General features: G+C 35.1%; 1 protein-coding gene across 1 annotated transcript in view; it reads left to right on the forward strand.

The window, feature by feature from the left end:
* Positions 1-17,887, forward strand: part of LOC149945184 (kin of IRRE-like protein 3) — a gene marked incomplete at its 5' end in the record, with an annotated part of 68,210 nt that extends 50,323 nt beyond the window's left edge. The window contains 9 exons of the mRNA XM_090176418.1: positions 848-1,144; positions 4,101-4,391; positions 12,196-12,483; positions 13,402-13,707; positions 14,572-14,700; positions 14,898-14,925; positions 16,642-16,733; positions 16,861-16,976; positions 17,581-17,887. Coding sequence (XP_090032544.1) covers positions 848-1,144; positions 4,101-4,391; positions 12,196-12,483; positions 13,402-13,707; positions 14,572-14,700; positions 14,898-14,925; positions 16,642-16,733; positions 16,861-16,976; positions 17,581-17,628 — 1,595 coding nt within the window. The remainder of the gene's footprint in view (positions 1-847; positions 1,145-4,100; positions 4,392-12,195; positions 12,484-13,401; positions 13,708-14,571; positions 14,701-14,897; positions 14,926-16,641; positions 16,734-16,860; positions 16,977-17,580) is intronic.
* Between the last annotated feature and the right edge of the window lie 1,467 nt (positions 17,888-19,354).

A 19,354-nucleotide genomic window follows, 5' to 3' on the forward strand; every position in this document is an offset into this window, starting at 1 on the left:
GTATGTAATTAAACTATCATCACTTTACCAATTTAATTAAAACAGCTTTTATTTTAAATAAAATCAATTTACCGATTTATTTATGTATTTAACTAAACTAGTAGGAAGTAAGCGATTTAATTAAATCGGTATTGGATTAAAATACAATGTGCACTATCGTTTTAAATATAACCGAAAGTTAAGTAGAATATCAATAATATTAGCCATTTTCACCGGTACACTCTTTACCTATAAGAGTCAATGGCTCGTTTGAAGATAATTTGTAATTCGCTTTATAGCCTGTCCTTGTTTCCGGGAACGCCAGCTAGTGGAGTTGATCACATAATTCTTACAATGTATGAAACAAGCCGCCTTCAATTTTAAGACGTTATGAACAACCTAATATTTATGCCACCAAATTATTCAACCATATCAACTAATTTGGTCTTTAAGAATTTGACACGCGCAAAGAAAAAAGTGAAAGAGCACGAGGCTTGATTTTTAAACGTCAAAACATAAACTTCTATAGTTAATAATTTATGTTGTGTTATCATTTGAAGGCTATTAGAATTAATTTTGCAGCTAGTAAACACTTATACATAAAGTATTATTGTCACGCGCCAACACGTCACTTCAAAACTCAATGATGAAAAGAAATGAATAAGTGAGATGAGCGTGAAGCAAACAGATAGGCTACAAAAGTGAAAATAAACAGTGGGATTAATAAATTTTGTACATTTATCATAATTTTTAAAAATTGAAGGAGCTCTTAGGCTGAGGGTGTCGGTTCCTATAGCGAGACAAAATAAAATACTTTCGTATGAGAGGACAGTTTGACTTTTCCGATCTTCCCTTTTGTACGTTGTAGTTCGTCCTCTGGAATTGAAACTGGATTACTCTGGGTACCCGTTATCGGCCATGAAGCCCATCGAGTTGACGTGTCGGTCTTCGGGGTCTCGTCCTCCGGCGACCATTTCATGGTGGAAGGGCAAGACCAAGCTCAAGAAGGTCAAGGACCGGATCTCAGTGGACGGAAACACCACCGTCAGCTCCCTCCACTACGTGCCCACCAGTGAGGACAACGGAGAGACGCTGTCTTGTCGAGCCGAAAACCTGCTTATCATTGGAAGCCAAATACTGGAGGAGGCCATTCTTAATGTTCATTGTGAGTACAACCGAGAATTGCCCCCTCAAAGGCAGCGTGGTAGAAAAACAGGTTTCAATAGAAAAGAAACATAGGGTTTAAAAATTGGGCATTTCTCAATCTAACTAATGTTCAGGTTTATTTGCTGTGTACCTTTAGAGCGATAGTGCCAAAATCGGTCATACCTGGAATTTTGATTGAAACAGAGTTAAATACCTTTTGCGGTTTTCCCAAAACATTAATATAAAAATTGAACTATTTCGCTCTTTGAAGATTATTTTCGTTATTTTAAATTTAAATTTTAAGTGTATAACTTCAACCATATGTAACACAATTACTCATAAGTATGCCACTAGCTCTATTTCTTCACTAACGGTTTGTTTCACAGATATTGCGTCATCCGTACTCTACGTATTATTTGACGTCATCGAATCTCAAATGCCGATTATGCCATCGCACAATTAGCTCTACGTCTGATAAATCGACGGTCATTATTTTAGTAAACAAACCTGTTTGAACAATCAAGGCTTAGGAGTTAAAATGAGATACAATATAGGGTCCGGTGTTGTTAATGCAATGAATTTGCAAATTAATGAACTTTCTAAAATAAATTTGCATTGTAAAATAAAAGAAGCGGGTTTATTGGAAAAAATAGTTGAAATTCAGGTTGAGCTTTTCTGGGGTATCTACAAGGTTGGAGTCTTTGCAGATTCTTTTGAGCCTAGGCCTAACTCTTCTAGGCTTGGTATGGGTTTTAATAACGCTGGTGGAATATCCCACTTCGACGACTTGTTCCATTTTTGGAAAGCGATCACTGAACCGTATTTGGTCATTTTCCCCAACCTTTTATTTTTCTAAACTACTCATTATTTAACTTCATCCGCACAAACCGAGCGAGTTTATAAATTTCAATAAAGCTACATTGGGCTGACTAAAATTCCGACGCAAAAAATTCTTTCTCAATTTAGAGGTTTTCCATTGGCTGAAATAAATATGTAAGTAGCCAATAGTGTGACTTCCAAAATTACTAGGATGCATAAAAAGGATAAAATCTAACGTAGTCCACCTTTTTACTGGTTCGTGGTGAAACAAACCGTTAGTGAAGATTTTTGAATGACATAAAAGTACAGTGGCATACTTATGAGTAATTATGTTACATATGCTTCAACCCTAATGGGATTTTTGACTTTCGGATAAAATTTACTCAAAGGTAAAATTATCGCGCTTCCGCATTAAATTTCTACTGCAATTTGTCATCACTTAAAACTATTCGAAGGTTTGTTCTTTCACGTGGTCTTATTCTAATATAATCTAATACAAACCCAAACCGATTGCATATTCCTTTTCGTAAAGAAAAAAGCATCTTGCGTTACAATTTCTTACACCATTTGTAAAAATATGTACAGCTTAACTTCTCGAAACGTATGAACTTAAATGGATAATGCTTTGCATACATCTATTTTCGATTGGGGTACATTTGTTCGAATTTCATTCGTCCCAACGGTGGTACAAATGTACGAATGATCATTTGTCCGAATGCCGGAAAACAGGATCGTATGTCCGAAAACGTATTTCATTTGCCCGAAACATTTATCACAACTTTTGTTGGTGATTTAGCCGTTCAATTTATCTTAACTTTACAGGCGAATTTCATTTGTTCGAATAATCGTTTGTCCGTTTTTCCGAACATAAGGAATTGGTTTTTTTTTAAATATTGTTAATATAAAAAAATAGTAACATTAACGTGAACCTAACCTAAAGTAACCTTAAATATCCACAACATTCAACGCAATTCCCACTTACTATATCGGCCCAAAGAATAAAAAGCCCCAGGAATGGATAGTGTAGCTTCGTCTAGTGGAACTTTTGCGCCTCTCGTTTTTAAAGACAGACCGGGTTGCGCTAACCGTTTCCGGTAACTCTGATTTGCTTCGCCTGAAGTTTCTAACGCAGCCAAAACACGCGGCCAATAATATCAATCCTTCCTTTCCTGGGGCTTTATATTCTTTGATCGGCCAAAGGAAGAAATTTTAATTCTTGCACTAAAAAAAACCGGACCAAAAAAAACAGCAATAAGAAATACTAATTTAGCGACAGAATTCGGACAAGTGATGCTACCGATTCGGACGAATGAAACAAACAAGTTGTCCAATTCGAACAATTGAAACATTTGTTATTTCGGCGGTTCGGACGAATGAAATTCGAAAATTGTTCCACCGTTCGGACGAATGAAATTCGAACATTTGTTCCACCGTTCGGACGACTGAAATTCGAACATTTGTTCCACCGTTCGGACGACTGAAATTCGAACATTTGTTCCACCGTTCGGACGACTGAAATTCGAACAAACGTACCTACCCCCTATTTTCAATAACCGTTTTAATTTGTCTACTGTTCAGAACGATTGTGGTATTAGAACTTTTTAATTAGGTAAGGTAAATTTTCAATAAATCTTAATTATTTAAGAAGATTATCGATTTCATTAGATAAAGTAGATTACCAATGACAAGTTTTATATTTGGTTGTAAAGTACTTGGTTGGTGAACAAAAATATTTTTTCCTACCAAATAGTTTTGGGAAGATGATGTATTTCGCTGGATAACGTAAATATTAAATGACACATAACTTTTAATAAGTTTTCATACGGATATTGGTAGATAAACACTTTCGATGGGTAAAGTTAATTTCCAATCACAAGATTCCATGTTCGAACATAAAGCTTTAGGTCGCTAAGCTATTTCACTAGATTTACTATACGTTCCATGACAACTTTCTATATTTGCGCATAGAGCTTTTGTTTGATGAATTATTTCGCTACGTTCAGTATATTTTCTATGAAATGTTTTTCTCATGTCGCTTAATAGAAATCCGAGAACAATGTAAGTTTTTTGTTGCAAGGCAGTTTCGTTCCGTTAATTTTTGATCAACCCCATTTTCATTGTCTAAGTGCATCCATTCTCCCACTTTCTTCCATCAGATATTCCCAAAGTGTCGTTAAGACTGGGCAACAAACTCCGGCACAAGCACATCCAGGAGGGCAACGACGTGTACTTCGAGTGCGGAGTGGCATCCAATCCGTGGATCGGCCAGCTGGAATGGCTCTTCGATGGCCTGGAGCTAGTCACCAATACCAGCGCGGGAGTGATTCTCAGCAACCATTCTCTGGTGCTTCAGAATGTTCGTCGAGAGAAACGGGGTCGATACGTTTGCAAAGGCAAAAATTCCGAAGGAGAAGGGATCAGCAATACCGTCACGCTCCGCGTTCAATGTAACTACCGCTTTATTTTTCTCTTCTTCTTCCTTTCTGTTCATGTCCCCTGTTTTTTTTATTCTACTTCCTTCTCCTCCTAACAAAAGATTTCTTCCAAATATCTAAACTTGCATGCAAATGTGTTTCCATTTTGAGTTCTCCATTGTCCGTCAGAAAAAAAGGTAATATAATTACTAGATCAATATTAAAAAAACACGCATTAGGGTTTCTTTATGCTAGAAATTGCTGTTTAGTTTCACACATAGTTGAATTTCCTTTTTATTTTGGAGATCAACTTGGTTTTAGACAAGACAGATACTGGTTTAAGGTTTAGGCAAAAATTCATATTAATATTATGATGTCAATATACAAATATTAATATAAACTGAGAATATGGAGGCCCCAACCTGTTCGTCTGATGAGTTACAGAAGAAATACCAGCCTTTTCATCTCTTGCCAACTAAAGAGGGAAAACACTTCGCTAATCTGGTTGTGACTGTTAGTCCTCTCTGTTGGCTGATTATATCTTCCGGTCAATATGAAAGCAGAGGCTATACCCTGCATTTTCAGGGCAAACGTTAGTAAATTCTTGCAACAACTTACTTAGAAGATTTTAACTGACCTGAAATTAAGAAATTCCATTAATGAAGAAATATATTTTCCATTAAATAATTATAAATGCAAATGTTTCAAATTTAGTCAATGCTAGATTATCTAACTTTACGAATATCATATCCAATATTTATCAATTAACTGCACTCCAAAAAAAAAAATTTTTCAAACCTTTAAGGGTTTTTTTTGCCCCATATTAAACAGCTTAAGAGGTTTATAAAGGATATTGTACTGCATGGTAAAAAACTTCTTCTTTTTCGGTGTTTATTTACTCTGTTTGGGGTTATTTTGTCCTCCGTTTTGGTTCCATTATTACACCGTGTGTGGAATTAAATTACCCCATTCAGGGTTCTATAATACTCCCTTAAGGTTGTTACACTACTCTCTTAAGCGTTCTACAATCATAGGTCAACGCCAAGAGCTGGGATCGAGCTCAGCTCACCGAATACGTATATGAGCTTAAGGTTGGTCTCGGGCTCACTGTAGTTATTAATAAACGGGCAGTCTCGGACTCGCGCTCACTATATTTACAAATGGACGGGTGGTCTCGGGCTCGGGCTCGCAACAATTACAATTCGACTTTTAATTTTAGTTACTTACAAATAAAATGGTGGCCTCGAGCTTGGTCCCACTAGGTTTTAAAACTACTAAAGGCTCAAGCTCGAGCTCGATGTTTAATCGCACAATTTATTCATCAAAAAGTGTTTTCGAGCTCCATTCCGGCATCACTGGCACACCTGGAAGACAGTCGGAGGCGGTCAGGCAGCCCTGAGCAAGGAATCCAGACGGCGCTAGGCCACTCTAGCTTCTTACGCTTTTTTTTTCCAAAATAAATTTTGAACGAAGGCTTTCAGCCAATCAATATCGCGAATTGGTTGGAGATCGAGCTCATATCCTAAGAAACAAAAACAGTTTTCAAATCGGTCTTGGGCTCAGGTTCACCTCAGATATGAAAACTACCAAATTCAGTCTCCAGCTCGGGCTGAGGTATTATGTGAGCCCGAGCCCGTTGACGTATGTTTACAATACTCCCTTTAAAGTGGTAAACTACTCCGTCCAGGATACTTTACTACTCCGTTCAGGAAATTTAACTACTCCGTTCAGGATACTTAACTACTCGGTTGAGGATACTTAACTACTCCATTCAGGATACTTAACTAATCCGTTCACGATATTTAACTACTCCGTTCACGATATTTAACTACTCCGTTCAGGATACTTAACTACTCCGTTCAGGATACTTAATTACTCCGTTCAGGATACTTAACTTCTCCCTTCAGGATACTTAACTACTCCGTTCAGGAAACTTAACTACTCCCTTCAGGATACTTGACTACCCTGTTAAGGGAGCTACACCTTAAATCACTATATTTACTGTGTAGTATATAACCCTTTATACGCCTTTTTAAGTTATAAATTTGGGACAAGAAAAACCAATTATATATATAGTGTTTTTCATATATTTTAGTCCGCTTAATATACCATTTCAAAACTTTTTTGAAAGAGTTTGGCAAAATATAAAAAAATAATAAGAAAAGGCGTAGCAATTCTTGAAATTTGACAACTGCCCAAATTTGCACGGGGAATATAATTTAGGGGCGCAATTGAGATGATGAACTAAGGTGCCCTAGAAAGCCTTAATGTGACAAGGTATTTGGTTGATTTCAAATCAAATTGTTCAATATAGTTTGACCTAATTAAATGTCTTACCTTTCGTCATTCTTCGAATATCAATGCCAGAACCACCCTTATCCATTTATAACGGATTCAGATGAAGATTGGGTTGCAATAACTGACATCACCGTTACAGTCAGATCACTAATATAAATATATATCAAACTATTCCAATTCATTTGTTTTCCGATAAATTCTCTGTCATACCCCACCCCAAACGTTTCCCTAGGTAACACGTGAAATATCAAAACCGTGATTCGAATGGCTTGTAATATAATTTTAAATTTCTTTTACCAATAGTGAAAGGCGGAACCTATTTTTGCGCTCTCACCGAAACCAAATTCGGTCCAATAATTCAACTAAATCCTATTTTATATTTGAAATGAAATGAGTGGTAGAAAAGGATTCGAAATATTTTGTTTTGGGTTTAAAATGAAAATATGATTATAAAATGTATAGGACAGGGTGTGTTATGTAAGAAAACACATCTCTTAAAAACGAGATTATTGAATCTTAAGATGGCAAAGGCTGTTTCTTTTTTAGGACGGCGGGCCTTGCTAATACCCCGAAGAGAACTAGCGTGGAAAATAGCGAAGACGAAAAACTCCTTTAATGGGTTTAATAAAATACCCTTCAGGGGGAAGCTATGGGAAAGATTATTTCAGCAAAGGCTTAGCGGCTGCGGCGAAACTCGTTCAATCGATAAACTTAGCTTCTCCGACAAAATAAAAATTTTAAACCATTATAAAAAGCAATCTCGCACTTTATCTTAGCGCCGAACCTTCTCCTGGGAAATTGCGCCATCTATTATTAACGCTAAGACTTCTTTTGAAGTCTCTGTAACTTTACATGATACACCTTTTCTAAATAATGGCTCGCATCTAAAGCGAAAACGAAAATGATAGCGCTTACTTTTTCTTTGAAATAATTCAACACATTATTTATAATGAAACGAAAGTTTAACTTAAATTAATTAGCCTATGAACTAGCGACGGCGTTATATTAGGAAAAGTTTTATGAAATTTTGGTCTTAACTTCAAAAACATTGCGCGATTTTGCTTTGAATATTTATTTTCAAGCTAAAAGATATATCCAAGGGACTCTGGTTTCCAAAGCTAAAAATTACTTTATTCTCGTACAAAAGGATTGTATTTCCAACTAAATTTCCATAATGTTTGCATTAAATTATGCGCAGACGCGTCACTAGCATGGTGTTCAGAAGGGGTGACACGCTCATCAAAATTAGTTTATTTTGTATATGTTGTCTTTGGTCTAGTAAGCATAGTTCAATAAATGACACCTTGAATTACCGCAGCGGGTGACACCGACTTTGGTAACGACGTTGATAATGCTTACAGGATTTTGTATCACAAGGTAATTTCGGAAATATAAAACGATTTTGAGATTTTATTTTAGTTTTGATTTTTTTCTTTCTTTTTCTTAATTTTAAAGATTATTTCTATATTTTATATCTTTTTACGCAGAGTGTACAGGATTTTGGAGAATATCTTCCCCGACGTCACAAGTACACCAAATATGTTAAAAACATTCAGAATTTCAAAATGCTTTTCCAAAAACCAATTTCAAGATTTGTTTTTACTCTTTAAAACGACAATAAATTGGTACTGAAATATTCCAATACACATAATTATGACGACGGCGTTGATTTTTACACAAGCTCATTAATAACTAAAAACCGAGAAGATGTTGTTACAGCCTGAATCTAATATAATTTTAATTATCTAGAAAAACAATATTTATATGGCGAATTTTCCCTTAGCCTAACCTTTGTTTATAGTTTTCAAGTTGCTAAAAATAGTATTAATATATTGATTCATTCTATAAAAATTATATTAGCGTCATCCACAACAAATAAATGCATAAAAATTTAACCTCTCAGAAATAAGGTTCACTGTAAGCAATTTTTGAAGCAGTTCATTGAAATTTTCAATACGAGATTCATTTAAGTCTAAGACTGTTCATTGTCCCCTAATGACTTTTCTCTCACTAGGGGCCGAACTATTTTACCTGTGGTGGAGTATTTTCCGTGTGAACGTTTTACTAAAAGTAGAAACGGTTTAAAATTTCCAATGATTAAAAATTCAATCGATAGGCCCAAATTAACGTTTCAAGCAACAGATCTAAGTATTCGTAATATTACCTAATCTAAATCCTACGCTAATTCTAAATAAAGAAAGTATTTACAAACATAACTTGGTATACTTCAATCGCGTCGGTAAAGATACCGGGCTTATTTGTTATTTCTAAGATGGAAAAATTAATTTTTCGAGCAAAGGCTACTATAAAAATAAACATTTTTTTCATCCCAAAATATATATATATATATATATATATACTTACATTCCTGCCGGAACAAAATTAAAGAAAACACTGAAAACCTAGGAAGAGCCAATCGAATAGTAAAATTTCCCCGTAAAACAAACAAGATGAGGTTATCTGCAGCCAATGAAATTGGGAACCGTGTCTATTCGGCTCGGAGAAAGTGAGTTCCAAGTGCAAAAATGCTGGGCCCGTGTATGTCTGATATTAATATCGGAGATGGACGAGAGGAAAACAAATTGGAAAATGTAAATTCAAGGTCCGGATGATTATTTTGTCGTGGTAGAGTACTTATAGTAACTTTCTCGATGGGCGCCAACGATCATCCTGATTTTATGTAAGCGCCAACTTTGCTGGCGTATAATAAGATCAGTCGAGGTATAAATATTTAAATGAGTACTTGGGAAACGTCTGCTTCGAACGAGGCGAATTGATTTTGTTTTCTTCTCTTCTTGGAACTATTTTCGCTTTCGCTTGTGGCCTCCGCAATATGGACCATATATGTAACGTAAATAGTAGAGAATATAAGGCAAGAACTGCCGAAGGTTGGCGAGTGCGTTGACAGAACTGCCAAGTAAGCTTCGCGAGAACTTCTGTGATGCGAAGCGAACCCATAACGTCAGTTTCTAAGCCTTTCGCGATTGTTCAAGGGACCATTCACAAATTATTATGTAGGAACTGGGCTTGACTCCAGCAGATTTTTTCTTTTGGAAGATAAAATATTTCGGGGAGAAACACGTTGTACAATGGTTTCCTCGGGACCCTAGTCTTCTAAAGTTCCAATTCGGGGGCTGCGTTCAGTATCAATCATCAGATTGAATCCGGATTTCAAAGAAAAAAGCGATGATTTGCGTGACGTATAAAGATTAATGAAATTTTTAATTTTTAATTTGTGCAATTCACCGTTTTAATTAACAAAAACACTGCCAATTATAATAAAAAAGTAGCTAACGATATCTCAATTAGCTTTGTATTGAAAAAAAAAAGCTATGCCTAGGTCAGTTCATTGAAAAAAACATCGTTATGCTACCTCACTCATTGAAAATAGACTCCTTCAATCGATGACTTTGATGAGTAGCGTTACGTCAAACCGGCAACCTGATAAACTGATGCCAGCGATTTCTACTAGATGTCATCGGTGAGAATTACTCAATGACGTAGCTTTCGTAAAAATGAGCTCAATACATTTTTAAAAGAGTCATTGATTGGAAGAAAACGTTAAACGGTTACCTCAGCGAGGGCGTATCATAACCCTGATGACGTCAAGGAAGTGAGTCTTCGCAAGATAGGATAAACAAAATTTTAACTAACTGACTTTTGGAATCGATAAATTGTTACTCATAGAGAAGGGAGAGTTTAAAAAAATATAATTATTTCCTTAACGTAATTTATGAACGGCCCCTATTGAAATTATCTCTAAGTATGCGATGTAAATTCACTTTATTCCCGCGTGCTTAGGCTCGCTCGCTTTCAGAGGCTCGAACAAAGGCTCGGACCGTCTGCCGGATTGGCGGAGCATACGACGCATTATAACGGCCCCAGAAAAATATTTTTTTCTCTCGTAGCGCCTAAACAGAAATCATATTTATTCTCAAATCCTGGAAGGCAAAGCGAGGGAGATTTTTCCATCGTGGCCATGTCCGATTTTGCATTTGGAAAGTGAAAAATGACCGAGCCAGAAAGGGACGGGCTATTCTCTCCTCTGAATCTACATATTTTCCAAAACCCGAATATATCTCCGTAATATTTACATGTAAAAGGTACAACTTGCATTCTAATATAGGGTAAATTGACATAGATTTTGTTATGAATTCCGTACTATACACAGATCCGCGTAAAATTTCTGTTTAAGACTTTATTTTTCCCATCATTATTTTCCTAAGTTCAGAGATCTGAGAATTGTATTTCGGTCGGCCAACTTGCCTCAAATATATGGCTCCACTTTTGTGTACCTCCTACCTAATATGTCTTGAAGGGTGGCGTGGGGGAAACTAAGTGGCAGAATCTGCTCCACTACTCCTTGAGTGTACAAAAGAGGAAAACTGTGCATGATCTACTTGAAAGAAGTAAGCTTATGGCGTTTTCGTACCACGCTTCAATGTCATTTTGCCGTTTAAGCGGGTTAGTCCTAATGCCGTCTTGAGACCTTCGTAGGCCCTGGGCTCTTTGTAGGCCCTATTTCTAAGAAGATATTTTTTTAATTGAATTTTTTGTAGGTCCCTTCGATCCTTCGTAGGCCCTAGGCTTATTGTGTCCATTGTATTAAACGACCCTGGTTAGGCCCTAAAATTATCCACGCAACACGTTGGCTCCCGTTCATGTAGTTTTGTCATAATAATAATTTGTTTCCTGTATCATAATTCCTTCTAGATAGCTCCAGAAAACTTTAAATTGTTTTGCGGGCTATATGCAGTTTAGTAACGTGGGGTTAGGTAATGTGCAACTTTGTTTTAATCGACTGGTTTAGTTCTGGTTCAGTCCAGTATGTCAATTTGTTTTCAGCTGCGAAATGATTAGAATAGTAGCACGTTAAATAAAATTTGTTCATTTTTCGGTTAAAAAATAATTCATATTTAATTGTACATAAGCCGATCTAAATGCCACAAATACAAAATGTTTAGGCAACAAGTATATTAACATGATTCTTAAGCCTAAAATGAATTTTAAAAGGCGTCAATATTTTGAATTACATCTCTTACGATTTAACACCTTCAATTTTTTTACAAACTTAGCTTGTTTTGTACGCGCATAATGTTGTTCATGTTGAAGACCTTTGGTCAGTTAGCTAATTTTCCTTTTTAATTAACATAGCTTCCCGTAGAGCCTAGCGCGAGAAGCTCATGAACTACTGGATTTAATATAGACCAAAAAGTGAGCTACTCGAGTTGACCACCATGTGGCTCTATGTAGCCTGAAAAGGCAAATTCATTTCTCAATGCTTAAATAGGAAAACAAAATTTGATTAAGGTTCATTGAGTTTGTAAATTCTTTGGCCGTAAAACACATGTAGTAGCAAAACATTCGGCATTTAGGAAGCATTTCAACTTTGTTTATAAATAAAAATGGGCTTTTTCTGAAACAAATCCAATTGGTTTAGTTTCTTTGATTTTCCCTATGAGTTAAGGTTTTCGTAGCTGTAAAATAATTAAAATATTTTTGACATTTTAATTTAAGGTTTCTTCTAATTTGTTGTTAGATGCTCCAGTGTGTAAAATGGAGCAGATATTTCGTTACGGCGCCGCTCCGAGAGAGACGATAGAAGTGTCCTGCGAAGTTGAGGCGGATCCGCTGACGGTGTCCTTCTACTGGCTCTACAACCGGACATCCCACGCACCAAACGCCATCTCGTTCACGAACGAAGGAACCAAGTCTGTCGCCACCTACAAGATCGTCAGCGACGACTACTACGGCACCCTTTACTGTTGGGCCTCCAACAACGTCGGCACCCAAACGACTCCTTGCCAATTCATCATATTTCAAGCGGGTAAGGACGACACAAAGTACCAGTATTACGATATGCGTTTCATTTTGTATTTTAGTGGTTGAGACCTTCCCGGAAGTGATGAAACAGTTAAGTGTTAACAAATTTAAATATCAAAAATAAAAACCAGAAAAGAAACTTTATACAATCTGCTGACGACGCTGAAAACTACTTTGAGAAGCACGCCAGCATCACAAATGCGGTCTTTATGAAACAGATTATTCTACATTATTTCCTTTCCTGCAATGCCACTAGGTTATAAATTATGGCTTGAATCAGAGAATAACGAGAAATTTACATTTAAGCATGATAAATATAATTACTTCTCCGTAGCGTTATCAAAGTGAAACATTAATTTATTACTAATTCCCTAAAGTTAAGTTATCCTAATCTACTGCTCACTGGCTTCAATAATGTTGCCAAATAAGCCAAATATGTAATACTTGTTCATAACCAATAATAAAATTATTTGAAGAATACTGTAGAATAAAGGAAAAATTGCCCAAAGCAATAGGTAGACGACTTCGATATTTCATTCATTTTGTATTTATTTATTTACTAAACAATCACCATTGTTACATGGTAAACTCAACAATATATTTATAGAAAAATAACTAAATAATTCTAAAAATACCTTATGATACTCATATATTTTCGCCAGGCCCGACGGGGGTAATACCAGCTCCAATTAATTCGCTGACGAAATCGCTAGTACTAAATATTATTAGTTAAAAACGAATATGAAACAGCCCCTCTGGATACTTGGGGCCTGATATTCCCCACAGTTTTATACCACCAAATAGACTAAAGAGATGGTTTCAAAATAAAAGAACCATAAACAAAAATTTAAGGGAAAGAATACAAGGAAAGAGATCAGACAATTTTCCCAACTTCATTGTGTACATCACGCTTTTTACTTAGGACCTCCAGACCCTGTATTCAATTGCTCAGTAACCAACCAGACGATGACTAGTTTCATCGTGGAATGCCAACACAGCAGCGGCAGCAGTAGCATGATGCCCTACTATTTGATGGAAGTGTACGACAATCAGTTCAGTCGGCTGCGGCTCAACGTCACCTCCTTCAGCCCGTCTTTCCAGGCGCGCAAGTTGCCCTCGGCGTCAGTCTTCATCGTCGTGATCTTCGCCGTCAACGCCAAAGGAAAGAGCGAATCCGTGGTCTTTCAAACAGCCACGTTGGCCTCGCACGAGAGCTTACAGCAACCGAGTAAGAGCTCCGCCCTTTCTATAAATTAGCATCATCAAAAGGCAGCTGTTGTAATTAGTGTCTAACTGTCAATGTCATTTTAAAAGCCTTTCAATACGGTGTCGCCGATATTAATATGCAATTGAAGCTTAAACTCGAATGATTCATGTGATTGGAACGGGACTGCCTAATTTAACTTGATTTTTAAAATAAAGCATATTTCATAAAACAGTGGCGTGCATAGGACCTCCGTAGACCCCGGCTTCAAGGGCCTTTATTTTCCTATGGATATGATTCCAGCTAAACCGTTCGTTAGAGTTTGGCGTTAAAGCCCTGGATATCTTAGTTATCCATGAGTAACACCAAGCAATTCAAGCACTATCCCTGTCGTCTCTAAGCACTATTTTCAAAATTAAATACACAAGATCAGTTATTTGATGTTATAAAGTTCATAGCCTTGGTTTTCTTACAGAAGTTTCTCAATAGCTAATTGTGTTTAAGAAGAAACAGAAGAAAAGGAAATGAAATACATACATTTTTATTTTTCAATTGTGAATGGTGTGTCCCTCTATGAGCTTGCCTTGACACGTGTTTCTGAAGTATTTTTTTAACATATATAGGGGATCTCGGAATCTGATAGACAAGCCAATGGGCTTATGTGGCATATAGGGGCGATGCAATATTTTCTTGATTAATAAATTAATTAAAAAAAATTGCATGCTCGAAGTTTATTTAAGTTTTGCTTCAATAATGTCATACTTTATTACCTATTATATTAAAATGGACATTTGTGAATTTTGAAATAAGGAATCCGTAAGGAAGCAATGGAACTAGCAACTTTTTAGTAAATATCTAAAATGAAGAATTTCTGTGTTGTTTTGGCAGATACTGAATGGAAAGCTACTTTCAGTCCTCTTCTGGTTGTCCTAGTCTCAATCGTTGTGGCCTTGGTGGCCACAGCATTTCTCTTCGTTGTCATCATTAGAGTCAAACAAAATTACAATGAAGACAGAGGTTAGTTCATTGTTGTATTGGTAGGAACGGTGTTTAAAGTATTTTTTTAAATTAATACAACTCTTCTTCATGCGCAAACATTGGCTTGAATGTTGGCCTATTTTCGTAGGAAGCGTTGAATGTTTTATTTGATTTAAACAGTTTAAACATAATTTGAAAACCCACTATAAGTAATAACTTATGTTTTCATTATTTAGTTAAAAAGTCTGGATCCAAAGATAAAAAGTAAGATTCTACTTTTAAAATCATTAACAAATAAATTGAAATCGTACACACCATATCCAAACTTAAGAAATCATAAATGCACTATTATGAGAAGAGCATTCTTTTGTAAGATAAAGCTAAATCTTGTTGATCGGCATTGTCTCACTACGAGGCAGTCCCGCCTTAGAAGGACTATGTGATAGGAATTCCTAGTAGATTCTACTAATTCCATGTCTTGTAAAAGATAATGAAGCTCGAGATGGTTTATGTTTTTGTGAATAGAAGTAAAGGATTTATTTTTTTCATAACGTAAATTTTGTGGCTAAATTTGATCTGACCAGGCTTTTTCCTCAAAAACAATATGAGATAGTTTTGAAATTTTCAGGGTATGCGTATTTATCTGGGAATACTTTTAATTGTCAACTGTAGAAAACTCAACGACGTTTTTTTTTAAATTTATTTTCGACCGATAGGTGCTAGGGAACAATTTTCAATGAGAAAGTTGTAGAGCATACTTGAAAACCTACAAATAATCAGTGTTCCGAAGTGGTAACTGTCATGTGTCAAATAATGTGGCAAAAAGTGGTAATATACCGACATGGCGAATAGTACTTTTACTGGCTAATATGCCAAAGCCAAATAGTGGCAAATAATAAATTTTAATAAACATAAAAAACATACCAAAGAAAAATATATTTGTGCTATTTTAGACAAATATGTTGGATTAGTTGCCAGAATTTGGGCTAGAAACTCAAATATAGCCCAATCTAATTATTCCTTTTGGCTATTTTTCAACGATTTTTCCTGAGTTTGAATTGGTCTTTAAGGGGTTTTTAATGGTTATCTTGTGAAAAACTGAAACTTTATCTCGCATGTAAGTGATGCTACATATCTGAATGATATTATTTAAATCATTTAAATGCATTTACTGATTATTTGTCAATTTTTGCCACTGAAATGGACTTTATTCTAAATTAGTGACATTTAATTATCACTGCAAATAACGTTTGTTGTATCACAAACGAACAACTTTTTTTGTTGACTTCGTTATCTTAGTAAAAATTTGATCATTTGTGATCGAACAAACTTTATTTATAGGTTTTCAAGTATGCTCTAAAAATAAATGTAAAAAAAACGTTAAAACGTATTCGAGTTTTCTGCAGTTTACAATATAAAGCGTTCCCAACTATTTAGGCCTACCCTGAAAATTTCAAAATTATATTTTAAATAGTTTTTGAGAAAAAAGCCTTGGTCAGAGCAAATCGAGCCACCCTGTAGGCCTATATTTACGAACAACAAGGAATTCAATTTAAGTTTGAAATAAATAGTCGCAAGATCAAAACTTAAACTTTAATAAATATAAACGCTACAGGTCTTTTTCTTCCGAATTTGGGTAATGATATAGGTCCAACATAATAAATTGGTTTTATATTGTTTAAAGGAAATATGAACTATATCGAAATTCATGTTTAACGCCCTACGGCTTGTTTTTAATGTAAATAGTGCCAAATACTCCTAGCTTTTCTTCAACCTGAATGCAGAAATTTGAAATTCGTTCATCCACCAGAAACATGAAAGTTCATAATCTCTTTAAACATTTTGTGAAAAAATTGAATAATTAGCTTTTTTTTCGCCCGTAGAGAATTTAATGAGTGTACTTTCTTTCACTTATATTTACTAGTTTTGTAATGATGGTACTTCTTTTTAATTGTTAATATGGACTTTTTTGTTAATTAGTAGCATGGAGCTTTATCTTCAGAAAGATCAACCCAGTTATTGCAAGAGTGCCAACAGTGGACTAGATGAAAAATGCCCTGACATCATTTCTGGTTTGTACTATACACGTTGCTGTTAGTGTAATGTTTCTAGTAGTAATTGTGGAGATGTTTGGTGGTTAGTGACTTAAACTGACTAAAGACGAGGAAAGTTACATTGAAGTATTTTATGTCATTAAAGATTTTACTTCTCAAGATGCCTACTTGAAGAACAATATATCATACACGCAAGAGTTGTACGGCGGAGTAACAGCAATAAGAATACCACAGGAGCCTTTCCAGGAGACTACCAAAGCGGTCTGTTATTTTATATTCATCTTTGAAAGAGAAAAATCAGATACGTATTTTAGACATATTTAATAAGCTGGGATTTTCATTATTTTGTTAATAAACATTCCCCGAGAAAAACATGAAAAATTTAAAATATTTTAAAATATAACTACACTTTTTCTTGCAAATAAATGAATTATTTAGCTAAGAGAAGTTTCCTTTAGACAAATAATTGTTTTTTTTTTAATTTGAGTTAATTCTCTTTAGACGAATAATCTATTTAAATTTCGTTTGAAATTTCTTCAGACAAATAATGGTTTCTATAAGGAAACCAGTTAAATTTGCTTTTAATTAAACAAAACATAAATTTTAAGAACATGCAATAAAAAGTTAAAAGAGATTTAAAGAAAATAGTAATTTAATTTCTTCGATAAACCGGAAATATGAATCGAAATAAACTAATATCCAGTAAATTTCAAATCATTTTCAGTTAGCCTATAACTTTGAAGAGCAATTCTCACTTTAGATGATGTTTGTTAATCTCGACTTAAAACCTTCTGGTGTTACGGAGTTATATTTCCGCAAAGCAAATAAAAGCACATTTTGAAATTAATTTCTCTTTCATTTTTAGTACGTCAATTCTCAGGATATTTTTACGACGCTTCAGGAGCCAGCCTGAAAATGTGAATCGAGAACGACGGCTTCTGGTCGCGTTCAGCTTTGAAGTACAAGGACTGACCTTTACCGGTCTTAGGCAACTCAACCAAATAAAATAAGAGATCTTTATAAATCTAAACTATATACCTTTGCGACATCTCATTTAGGTGGTTATTTCGCTTGTCTTTGATTTGAGACCCGTCTGTGATAAACCAACGCGTGAAAGAAGGTTTCTTGGAAAGGGACTACGAATAAATATTAAGAAAGGTTAAAAGACAATAATGTCGATTAAAAGGTACAAAACACAAAAAGATTTTCGTCTGTTAAACCATTTGTTACGTTTTTTAATAAAATCTCAAAATTTAATAGTTTAAATCTTTATTGCTTTCACTGATTTTACAAAATCAAAACATTTTCTTTGGGTTTTCTTTCTCGCCTATTCGTAAGCGCAGCCATTAAAAATTCCAGCTAAAAATTCTTACAGACTTCCGCTACATTTTTAGAGTGTGGAATGATGGTTTGGCAAGATTTTAACATGAGTCCGAAACCCTTCTAATTTATTGGTGACAGATTCAAATCAAACTTTGGTATGCAATGTAAAACCTACATCTCAAAGCTGTGTTAAAATATTGCTCTATTTTGTAAAATAATATTTTAACGTAGGTCACCTTAGCACTGACCGTCTGGCTAAACATTTAGAAAATACCGAACTAATTGGTGCTTTTCTTGCTGTAAACTAGTTTCAAAGAATGTACCAAAAAACAACCCAAATATTTTTGTCTTGACATTTTGGCGTGAATCAACGTCTATAATTTTTCATTTGAAGAGAACTGAAGGACTATATTTATCGTTTTGTTTTTAAGCAATTCAACCACTACAGTGACTTAAACTTCCAATTATTTCAGTATTGTGACTAAAAGTGACATGCAAAAATGTGTTTTAGAAGAATTTTTAGGGCTTGCAGTATTACCAAGGTCAAAATGAGGGCTAGCAAAATTACTATTTCACTTCTAGCACTTATGACGTCAAAGGCACAATCTCCGGCTAGCGCTACGTCATTGACGACATGACTAACAGGCAATAAATCTTTGTGAAAACACGTTACTGACCTTAAATTTAAAAATAGGGACCTTCCGAAACCTAGTAAACGCCAATTTTGAAAATTTCGAGTGAGTACTAAATTAAAAAATAAATTACTCGTAAAATTATAACCCACCAAAATTATTCCAGGATGAGGGAAACCAGTTATCACAAGAATAGACGTGTGAACTTAGTTCCAATCAAAATAACGGTTAACCATAAAATAAACCCAATTTAGCCGTGGGTGGGTGTTTAACCAGCAAGGTAGAATTTATATACCGTGGGTGGGTATCGATTACAGCGGGTTAAAAAAAGATGATGATCAAGCCATGCCGATAATTTGTTAATAAGTCAGCTATAATTAAAGGACATTAAATCGTTTTAAAGGCATTTCCAGGTAAATTTAAACCTAAAGGCCAGACATAATACACCGAAATCCAAAGATACCCCTAGTTTATTTTAGCATAAAAGACAACCTTAATACCGAAAAAAAAAACAATTTCCCAGTTCAATTTGAACATAAAGTACTGCGAAAATACAGTTTCCAAAATTCTTTAAATTCCCAAGTCCATTTTAACATTAAGGACAGCCACAATACAACGACCTCCATGATTCCTCCAAGTCCATTTTAAGATGAAGAACAGTTATAATTTACCGAAACCCCTAAT

The sequence above is a fragment of the Leiobunum rupestre genome, chromosome 5 (assembly GCF_980474605.1).
Source record: "Leiobunum rupestre chromosome 5, qqLeiRupe1.1.hap1, whole genome shotgun sequence".
Classification (NCBI taxonomy): Eukaryota; Metazoa; Arthropoda; class Arachnida; order Opiliones; family Sclerosomatidae; genus Leiobunum; species Leiobunum rupestre.